General features: G+C 33.7%; 1 protein-coding gene across 2 annotated transcripts in view; it reads right to left on the reverse strand.

Moving 5' to 3' along the window:
* Positions 1 to 3,903: 3,903 nt before the first annotated feature.
* The window catches only part of AIMP1 (aminoacyl tRNA synthetase complex interacting multifunctional protein 1), a 39,675-nt gene continuing 31,337 nt past the window's right edge, over positions 3,904 to 12,241 (reverse strand). For both annotated transcript variants that reach the window (XM_039255618.1, XM_039255619.1), the window contains exon 7: positions 3,904 to 4,818. In XM_039255618.1, the coding sequence (XP_039111549.1) occupies positions 4,652 to 4,818 (167 nt within the window). In that variant the 3' untranslated portion in view covers positions 3,904 to 4,651. The remainder of the gene's footprint in view (positions 4,819 to 12,241) is intronic.

Genomic DNA, 12,241 nt, shown 5'->3' on the forward strand with positions numbered 1-12,241 from the left:
TCACAAAAATGCCATTGTAGAAATGAGCAGACATTAATAATTGCTATTTGAACAATTCTGCAGATATTCTGTAGCAATGGGAAGGGCAAAGAAGAGCAGTTAGCCCCTTCATTAAAAAAGAGTATTCTTTTTTCTTGCAATAATTGAGCCTCAGGCTTGGTTCTGCTGCTGTTGCTAAGGACAATAGCCTGCCAGATAGGAAATGATGGAGACATAAAATAATACCTACACACATATTTTACTCAAAAATCCAGAGAATTGGGAATAGTGTGTGCTAGGAGGGGGTTGAGAGTAAAGGGAAGGAAAAAAAATAAACAAGGGAATACATAGGGTGAAAACATACAATATACAATAATTAATTCACACTCTGAAATTCCAGATGGCTCACTTTCAAACCAGCAATTATTTCACTGTTCTGGGTCCTTTCTCCAAAAATTTTTTTGGAGTTATACCCCTATGAATTATCTCTGCCAAGATTTATCCAAAGGAAAAACCAGAACTATAACAGTAAGCAAGAATGTGTAAGCCAGTAACTCTGTTCCATTCCAACAAGTTGGTATCTGAAGGTCTGGTTTTATATAGAGGTAATATTTGCCATCAGTTAACCTTCCTTCTTGTCACTATTACTGCAAAATTTGGGATTATCATCCAAGTAGTACTGCAAATGAGGTGTTAACTATAGAGTTGCTCCTAGATTAAATAAATAATTACTATTTATATCTATCTGCAACTTAGTGACTTCTCTCATAGGTTGGCTTTTAGGATGGACTGTCAGGATCAGTGCCCTCAACAGTGCACTATTCAAGGAATTAAGGCAACTGCTACCAGCAGTAGCAGCAGCCTTGTTTTACCAAGAGATTCTAAGAACTTCTGCAAAAAAAAGAAAAAAGTTGGTAAATTATCTTTGTAAACAACCACTTGAAAGGAATGTTTGATGATCTCACCTCTTCCTTTAGAGCCTCTTAAACACTCTACTAAAGAAGTCCCCCTAATCTCACATCAACTACTAGAGTTTAGAGAGTTTATCACTATCTCTTTCTCTAAAGTTTAAACAAAAGTTGTTTCCCATCCAAATTCAAGAAAACATAGGACATTTACCTGGCACAGAAGAAAGTACATTGTAATGGAGAAGAGGACAGGATTAGTTAAGAGTTGGAAAAAGATCTAGGTTTCAGCTAGTTACACCTTAGCACAGACATCTATTTAACTTTTCTGTTGGTTCTTTAGGGTAAAATGAAATGGCTGGTCTACTTCTATAGAATTAAGAAATAGAGAAGATGTGTGAAACTATTTTGTTAGCTATAAAGCACTAAATATCTCAATAATAATACTATAATAAAAATCTGTAATAGACAAGTATTATAAATATATCCCCCCCCCACAACTTTTGTTAGAGAAGGGCGTGCTTTATTCCTTAATTGAAATTTTGGAGAGTAAAGCTTTCTCCACAGGATGGTAACTTGTAATATTACTGTTAGTGGAGTTACACTAATTTTCCTCCATAGTTTTTATTCGGTATTTTGGTGATAAAGTTTTAGTTTTCAAACTGTCGCATAATACTCAAGAATTAGAACTTGTGTCACAATTTATATGGCTAAAGTATATCCTTAATACTGAGCACTTCTGATATTTTTATATTTGTAAAGTTACAACATATAATTTCCCTGGAAAGCTGAGGTATACTCATATCATTTTAATGTTCCTGTTAAACACAATAGTGATATGTGTCCCCCCTGACCAAGAACTTGAAAAGAGAACTGCTTCTATTTATAATAAACTAAAATACAATTGTGAGAAATATTGTCTTCCTAATCCAAGAAAATTGCAAAATTATTTATAACTTTACCATATTAAACCAGTCAAAGGGCATCAATGAATACGAATGGTATCTAAATATCTAAACAACAGATTTCAGTGGGAAAATTTCAGTAACGTAGTAATGAACATCTCCAGCAAGGGAAGAGATACTATATCTGGTACAAAAGCATAATTGGGTCTGTTGAAAAACAGGGACTCAGTCTGTATGAAATATTCCTTAAGATACTCTGCTCACTTCATATACACTAAGTAATGTTCTGAACAAGAATTTAACTTCTCAGGAAATTCAAGAACGCCAATTTCTGGAAAAGGAGTATCCCTACATTAAATTAACATAATGTATATCTATTATATTTTAGGAACTGTCTTAAGTACTCTGGGTACTAAACTCCCACACTCTTTACAACTCTTAAGATAAGTACTTTATTATGCCCATCTTAAACAGAGGGAGTAAAGTATAATAAAGGCTAAACAGTTACCCAAGTTTAAATACACATTTAGGTTGTAGAGCCAGGAATCAAAACTAGAGAATTTGATATCAAAACCAATACTAAGCTCTTTGGATATGTTAGCATCTCTGACAGTCATCTACAAATGCAGGTTTTTGGACCTGCAACGCCAAGCCCAAGACTCTGGGACCTGGTTAAGCTCACTAATGTTACTTTACACAGCCCTATTACATTCTCTACCTTGCTGACATGCTTCTTATTAAACTTGAATGAGTTATTTTGAATATTCTGTAAGTAGTCTAAATAGAAATTTACATATTTTAAAAAAGCAGTAACAAGTTTATATGTTTGGTAGGCACTTAATGTTCTTGTATCCATAGAGTACCTAATGCTCTTGGTGAAAGCAAGGCGGAGAAAACATTTTCAATTTTACACTGAAATCAATATGTCCTGGAAATGACTCATCTCGAAGCAATAATACACATGGAATTTCTAAATACAAGAAAAGTTAGCACTCCCAATATTCATTGTAAGACGGTGGCCAAATCTTGCTTAAGAAAACATCCTGAAAAAAAATAAAGAAAGCATCTTGGGGTTGGGTCAACTTTTTTTTTTTAATGGTTTAAATAGAGGCTGAGAAGCACCAACTGGTTAGGCTGTGACCTAACACCATCTTCTGTTGAAATCCTTAGAGGGCTGAATACCAGTCAGAAGTCAAAAGGTTTATGTCCTGTTCACCAACAATGCCATTTTTGTTGTTGATTCCATAAGAGCTCTGTTCTCCCAGTGAGACAAATAAAAAAGAATTATGTTTCCTATAAAAACAATGACTAATAATGGGGCTACCCTGATAAATTGATCAATGCTTTATGTAATTTTAAAACCTGGGAATAAATATTTCAATTATCTAAGTAGTTGAAACATTCTTTAATTTATATTAGAATTATTTAAAGAAATTTAATACAATTGGAAAAAATTAGAAAATAAACAATCATGAAAGACTTTGTCACAATCTTATTTTCAAAAGAATAATTTATCCTGAGTACAAAATGACTTTTTGTTTTTTGTCATTTTGTGTTTAGTTGTCAATTGTTGCTATTGATCCTCTGTTAATATTAGTTTTTCAGCAAGAAGATAAAACTGACCTACCAGAACTCAATGGACTTAAATAAATGAAATTTAATTACACCTTTCATAAGCTGGAGTGCAAGGTTGTTTTAAATTTGTTTTGCCTCTCCTTCTGATTAGAGATTATAAGCACCTGAATACTGTGTGTATGATTTTTCTTTCAAACAATATCTATACTCCTACTCCACAGATGCATTTCTTTTTGGTAGCCCAAATCATCAGTCATCATCTCAAGGCTAGTGAACTTGAAAGCTCATAAACTCCTAAGTTAATTTTCATTGTTTCTACAATATCTGTAAGATGAGTGAAAATAGGCATTGAACACCTTAATACATATGTATGTTAACTTTGACAACAATTTCTTTTACCATACTGACAGCGTGATAGCACATGAAAAAGCAGAATATATCGATCTTATTCTTCTAAAAGGTAATAATCTATAAATAATCTTGTATTAGGTACCCAAAGAATCTTCACAATCATCTAGAATAAAAAAAAATTAGACTGCTGCTTTTACATCAATTTATTGGAAAGTGTATTGGAAACACTTTGCAAAATGTTTATTCTTTATAGTTAGTTGAAATTTATTACTAATTATTTTGCCAAATGGAAAGAAAGTTCAGTACACAGCTGAAAATTTCACTTTTATAAAAGTCACCTTAAGTATACAGGTCTGATTACTTTGGTAGGCAACAGCAATAATGTTCAAATATTCACATCTCTTAGCTTTTATGATGTCTGGCTCTCTAGAATCAACAGTTGGTCATTTTCAATATCATTACAATAAGCCTGACAAAAACTCCAACTTGTCATTTTTGAAGAAGAGAAAGCATTTATAATATAGACACACAATATATTAAAAATTCAAAGGCTTAAAATTTCATGCACCATGTGCCTACAAATAGGAAACTAAATATTCATCTAGTTCAAGTTATCTAAATGTATCATGAAAAATAATCTAAGTAACATCACTGATAAAAAATAAACCATCACAAAACATAGCCAATTTTCTTCCTACATTATACAGTAGTAAAAATCATAGGTAAAAATGTAGTGTTTCTTTAACTGATTGAAAATAATATATACTTGGCTAAGAGACTGGTCTAGTTTAGAAGAGAAATAACACAAAAAAGCCAATTATATTTTAGGCACAAGTGACAAATATATTTCTTTTTATTGTTATTAAAGTTTTCTCCAATGTTATTTCAGTAAATGAGTATTTTATTTTATTTTAATTTATTTTATTTTATTTTATTTTACTTTATTCCACTGTTGGTCATAGTTTGAGCCCTACACACTCCCTTCCCTTTCACCTCAAAGGGAACTCCTTTGTATGTAGCCACACAATCATCATTAGTGCAGAGATCTGGCTGGATCTGCTCCCAAATCTTCTTCTTAGGATTTAGCTCCTTGTCAGGTTCTCCTATTAAGGAAAAAAAAAATTACATAGCTAAAATATGAAATACAACATCCACAGAGATTTCTAGTGTATTGTATAGGTGTATCACTCACTTTTAACATTTACTTTACTTTTATGACGTGAGTTTATATTTTTGATTGGTAAAATAAAATATTTGTCATTTCCTAACATGCCTTCGTCTTTGGCATGTTTAATTGTGATGTTTAACAAATATCCCTGCAGTTTAACATGACACTTTAAAATAAAATTCTCTCCTAATGATGACTTGAGCCTGCCACTCGATGGGAGAATCGGCAGAATCTGTAGGATCTTATTTGGAATTGACATTCTCTACTACAATTCTGTTCATGTTTATTTTAAAAAAAGTATTTTTAACGTTTATTTTTGGAGGACAGAGACAGAGCATGAGCAGAGGAGGGGCAGAGAGACACACACACACAGAATCCAAAACAGGCTCCAGGTTCCAAGCTGTCAGCAACAGAGCCTGATGCAAGCCTGGATCTCACAAACCGTGAGATCATGACCTGAGTTGAAGTCAGATGCTTAACTAACTGAGCCACCCAGGCACCCCTATCCCTGTTTATTTTTAAGTTTTCTTTTTGTTTCACTGGAAAGGAAAGATGATGCTCAGTTTTAAACATTAAAGATGTAAAAGGTGCATTGTTGAAATAAAACTGCATACACACACACAAATATTTTCACATTTCCTTACAAATGTTTAAGATTACTTTGTACTCTTAGAGTAAACATAAATATTTTTGCTAGTAATACAGCCAAAGAATTATTCCCTGAATTATTAAAACAAAAATATAAGATACTCATTTTATCACTATATATGAAGAAAAACTGTGAAGAGATAAAAGCATAATTTGATGTGTTATATATTTACATGTGGCAGAAGCAACTTATGTTTCAATGTACAAAATAAATGATGAGACTGCTGCTGCAGTGCTTAAAATTTTTATATCGATACTGGAGAATGGATTAAATGCTGAGATTATCTAATCAAATGTAATACTACTTCGGGTTTCATCTGCTGCCCATTCCATTTGGTGAGAGGGAAAGAGACAGAAGAAGTTAGTGTGGAGGCCACGACTGACATTTATTAAGCATGAAAAATACATAAAGTTGCATGCAATGCTCACAACAACACTCTAATTTTATATATAAGAAAACTGGTTCTCAGAGAAGATAAACTGCTCAAAGTTACATGATCAACAAGTGGAGTTCGAATTTGACACCAAAGCCCTTGTTTTGCTAGCATAGCATCTTACCTCCTGATAAACTGTTCTTTAGAAAAGAAACAACATTCTTGCATGTGGATAAAACAACTTCTCTATCATAACTCACACTAAAAGTTTTTAGTCAACAAAGGACAAATATGTCGTAGAATATATCTGATCTAGACTTAAGGGCCACCAGTATACAAAATAATCACTCTATTTAATGACTTATAAGGAAATAGAAAGTTAAGTTTAACATAATACCATTTTAATAGCTCGGGATGCTCAATAACATTTGAAAGAAAGAATCAGTTCAAAAACAATGAGAAGTAACATATCTCTTAAGCATTAGTGTAAAATAAAAATTGTTTACTGGAGGTAATAAAAAGAGTATTTCCAAATTATAATTCAGTAATGATGGAAATATAACTTTTCAGATGTTTTCTAAAGTGACTCCCAAATTGAAATATTCTGGAATTCCTTTCAAAAGAATCTTTTACCATTACTGGTATTGGTAAATTATATTCTACATTCTAATTATACCTTATGACTTAAACTAGTTTTTACTCTCCACTCACACAACAGGGAAAACAAAACTGAGCAAAATGGTCTCCACTGTGGATTTTGTTCTTTATTAGCTCTTCAGGAACTGCCATGAAATTGCCAAGAACATACAAAACTGTCCTCTGATATGCAGGTTTTCAGATATGACAGAATACTTCATTGAATGATGTATCTTTACCAGAAGAACAAGCAATGAAACTAAAACTGAAAGACTAGTATAAAAGATAAGGTTTTCTCTTATTCTTTTAAGAGCATTTGATTGGACAGTAGAAAAACTAATTAAACATAAGAGAAAAAAATGCTAATATATAAAGTATCTACAGAAAAAAATACAGAAAAACTAATTAAACAGAAAAACTAATTAAGCAGAAAAACTAATTAAACAGAAGAGAAAAAATGCTAATATATAAAGTATCTACAAGATTTTTATTTTTGTTTCTAAGCCATTCCTTAGTCTAAAAGTCTACTTTGCTTGTACACAGATCATGTGGGGAACTGGGCATCCAGAATCCTAGAAAGCTGGAGGAAGAGATACTGTTCAGAGACCTGAGTAGTAACTCTTAATTCCCCCAACCCTCCCAAAAAACATATTGCCAAATGATAACAGATTAATTCAAGAAGCAGAGCATCCCAGATATGTGAAAGCTTCTTACCAAAAGCACAGATTGTGTGGTTTCTTATTAAATGCAGACAGAAGCTGCAAATACAAACCCCCCCCCCCCCGGGATGTAGGACAAAATTAAGCTTCACAGAACTAGGAAGATATTGACATGCATACAAAATAGTATTCATAACACATAATACACATAGTGCTTATAATGGGCCGGTCACTACACTTCACATACATAAAGCACTTTAAAAGTGCTTTACATATATTTACTTATTCAGTCCTCTGAGTACACTACACAAATACTATTAATAACTCTCATTTAGGAAAAATATTCAGCCAAGAATTCTTTATCCAGCAAGGCTATCATTCAGAATTGACAGAGAGACAAAGAGTTTCCCAGACAAATAAAAACTAAGGGAGTTCATGACCACTAAACCAGCCCCACAAGAAACTTAAAGGGGGGCATTTTGACTGGAGGAAAAGAAGACTAGAAAGCAACAAAGACTAGAAAGAACAAGAGAGCATCACCAAAAACACTAACTCTACAGGTAACACAATGGCACTAAATTCATACCTTTCAATTAACACTCTGAATATAAATGGACTAAATACTAAATATTCCAGTCAGAAGACACAGGGTATCAGAATGGATAAGAAAACAAGATCCATCACTATGTTGTCTATAAGAGACTCATGTTAGACCTAAAGACACCTGAAGATAGTAGGTAAGGGGATAGAGAACCATCTATTATGCTAATGGTTATCGAAAGAAAGCTAGAGTACCCATACTTATATCAGATTCACTAGATTTTAGAGTTTAGAGCAAACACTGTAACAAGAGATGAAGAAGAGTATTATATAATAATTAAAGGATCTATCCATCAAGAAGATCTAATAATTGTAAATATTTATTCCCCCAATTTGAAAGCACCCAAATATATAAATAAACTCATTGATAATAATACAATAATAGTAAGGGACTTTAATACCCCACTTACAGCAATGGACAGATCATCTATGCAGAAAATCAACAAGGAAACAATGGTTTTGAATGACATACTGGACTGGATGAACTTAACAGATATATTCAGAATATTTCAGTATATGTGCTGCCGAAGCGAGCACCAGAATATTTCATCCTAACACAGATATGCATTATTTTTTAGTGCACATGGAACACTCTCCAGAAAAGATCACATACTAGGTCACATCAGCCATGAACAAGTACAAAAAGACTGATATCATACCAGGCATATTTTCAGATCACAATACTATGGAACTTGAAGCCAACCACAAGACAAAATTGTAAAGCCTTCAAATACCTGAACATAAAGAACATTCTACTAAAAAATAAATGTGTTAATCAGGAAATTAAAGAAGAAATAAAAAAAATACATATATAGACACAAATGGAAATGAAAACAGGACAGTCCAAAACTTCCAGGATACAGCAAAGGCAGTCCTAAGAGGGAAGCATACTGAAATTCAGGCCTATTTCAAGAAGCAAGTAAAGTCCCAAATACACAACCTAACCATACTCCTAAAGCAGTTAGAAAAGAAACAGCAAATAGAGCCTAAAGCCAGCGGAAGAAGGAAAATAGTAAAGATGAGAGCAGAAATAAATGATATATTAACAAAAAACAAATCCAAACAGATCAATGAAAGTGAGCTGGTTCTTTAAAAAAATTAACAAAATTGATAAACCCCTTGCCAGGCTTATTAAAAAGAGAAAGTACCCAAGTATATAAAATCACAAATGGCAGAGAAGAGAGCACAACCAACACCACAGTATTACAAACAATTATAAGAGAATACTATGAAAAATTATATGCCAACAAACTTGGCAATCTGGAAGAAATGGACAAATTCCTAGACACTCACAAACTACCAAAAATGAAACAGAAAGAAATAGAAAATTTGAACAGACCCATAAACAACAAAGAAATTGAATCAGTAATCAAAAATTTCCCAACAAGAGTCCTGGGCCACATGGCTTCCCAGGGGAATTCTACCTGATATTTAAAGAAGAGTTAATAACCATTTGCAAACCATTCCAAAAAACAGAAATGGGAAGAAAACTTCCAAACTCATTCTACATGGCCAGCATTAGCTGATTCTAAAAGCAGACAAAGACCCCACTAAAAAGGAGAATTACAGGCTAATATCCCTGATGAACATGGATGTAAAAATTCTCAATAAAATACTACCAAATCAAATTTGCTACATACATTAAAAAATTGTTCACCATGATCAAATGGGATTAATTCCTGGGCTACAGAGTTGGTTCAATTAATCGTAAATAAATCAATTTATTAATGTGATACACCATACTGTTCCCTCAATAGATATAGAAAAAGCATACGACAAAATACAGCATCCATTCTTGATAAAAACCCTCAACAAAGTAGGAATAGATGGAACATAATTCAACATCATAAAGGCCATTTATGAAAGACCCACTGTTAATATCCTCCTCAATGTGGAAAAACTGAGAATCTTTCCCCTAGGGTCAAGAACAAAACAAAGGTATCCACTATCACACCTTTACTATTTAACCTGGTACTGAAAGTCTTAGCCTCAATCAGATAACAAAAAGAAATAAAAGGCATCCAAATCAGCAAGGAAGAAGTCAGACTTTCACTATTTATAGATGATATGATAGAAAACCTGAGAGACTCCACCAAAAAATTGCTAGAACTAATACATAAATTCAGCAAAGTCACAGGACATAAATCAACGTGCAGAATCTGCTGGATTTCTATGCATCAATAACGAAGCAGCAGAAAAATTAAGGAGTTGATCCCATTTGCAACTGCATCAAAAACAATAAGATACCCAGTTATAAACCAAACCAATAGATCTGTACTCTGAAAACTACAGAACAGTTATGAAAGAAATTGAAGAGGACACAAAGAAATGGAAAAGCATACCATGCTCATGGACTGGAAGAATATTGTTAAAATGCCTACAGTACCCAAAGCAATCTACACATTTAATGCAATCCCTATCAAAATACCATCAGCATTTTTCGCAGAGCTAGAACTAACTTAAAATTTGTATGGAAACAAAAGACCCTGAAAAGCCAAAGGAATCCTGAAAAAGAAAAACAAAACTGGAGGCATCACAATTTTGGATTTCAAGATTTTTATACTACAAAGTTATAGTGATCAAGACAGTATAGTACTGGCACAAAACAGGCACACATGTCAAAGGAACAGAACAGAAAACCCAGAAATAGACTCACAACTATATGATCAACTAATCTTCAACAAAGCAGGGAAGAATAATCAATGAACAAAGATAGTCTCTTCAACAAATGGCACTGGGAAAACTGGACAGTGACATGCAGAAGAATGATACTGGACCACTTTCTGACACCAGACACAAAAATAAATTCAAAATGGATATAAGAAAGGAAACTATCAAAATCCTATAAGAGAATACAGGCAGCAATTTCTTTGACCTCGATGATAGCAACTTACTAGAAAAGTCTCCAAAGGCTAGGGAAACAAAATAAAAAATGAACTATTGAGATAAAAAGCTTCTGCTGCACAATGAAAGAAACAATTGGGACACGTGGGTGGCTCAATCCGTTAAGTGTCCAACTTTGGCTCCGGTCATAATCTTGCGGTTCATGAGTTTAAGCCCCGCATTGGGCTCTGTGTGGACAGCTCAGGGCCTGAAGCCTGCTTCGGATTCTGTGTCTCCATCTGTCTCTACCCCTCCCCTACTCATGCTCTTGTCTTTTTCTCAAAAATAAGCAAACATTAAAGAAAAATGAAACAATCAACAAAACTAAAAGGCAACCTACAGAACAGAAGAAGATATCTGCAAAGGACACATCGTGATAAAAGGTTGGTATTCAATATCTACATAGAACTTAAGAACTCAACCCAAAAAACAAATAAGCCAGTTAAGAAATCGGCAGAAGATATGAATACACACTTTTCCAAAGACATCCAGGTCACTAACAGACACATAAGAAGAGGCTAAAACATCACTCATCATCATGGAAATACAAATCAAAACACAATGAGATACTACTTCACACCCGTCAGAATGGCTAAAATTAACAACTCAGGCAACAACCTATGCTGGCAAGGAAGTGGAGAAAGAGGAACCCTTCTGTACTAGTGGTGGAATGCAAACTAGCGCAGCCACTCTGGAAAACAGTAGAGAGGTTCCTCAAAAGTGGAAAAATAGAACTACCTGAGACCCAGCGACGGCCCTATGAGGTATTTATCCAGAGGATACAAAAATGCTGATTCGAAGGGACATACGCACCCCAATGTTTATAGCAGCAGTATTGACAACAGTCAAATAACGGAAAGAGCCTAACTACCCATCGACTGATGAACGGATACAGAAAAGGTGTATATATATATACAATGGAGTATTAGTCGGCAATCAAAAAGAATGAAATCTTGCCATCTGTAATAATGTGGATGGAACTAGAGTATATTATGCTAAGCAAAATAAGAGAAAGACAAATATGATTTCACTCATATGTGGAATTTAATAAAACAGATGAACATACGGAAGGGAAGTGAAATAAGACAAAAACAGAGAGGGAGGCAAACGGTTAGACTCTTAAATATAGAGAACAAATTGAGGGTTGCTGGCAGGATACTGGGTAGGGAGATGTGCTAAATGGTGATGGCATTAAGGAGAGCCCTTGCTGGGATGAGCACTAGGTGTTATATGTAAGGGATGAATCACTATTTTCTATTCCTGATATCATTATTAAACTATATGTTAACTAACTTTGATTTGAATTAAAAAAATGAAAAGATGTGGTATAGATACACAACGGAATATTACTCAGCCGTCAAAAAGAATGAAGTCTTGCCATTTGCAATGATGTGGAGGGAACTAGAATGTATTATGCTAAGTGAAATAAGTCAATCAGAGAAAGACAAATACCATATAATTTCACTCAAGTGGAATTTAAGAAAGAAAAGAGATGAACATATTGTGGTGGAGTTGGGGGAGAATAAAGAGGGAAACAAACCACAAGAGACTCTAAATG

Source organism: Hyaena hyaena, unplaced genomic scaffold, assembly GCF_003009895.1.
Source record: "Hyaena hyaena isolate Hyena2069 unplaced genomic scaffold, ASM300989v1 scaffold_535, whole genome shotgun sequence".
Lineage (NCBI taxonomy): Eukaryota > Metazoa > Chordata > Mammalia > Carnivora > Hyaenidae > Hyaena > Hyaena hyaena.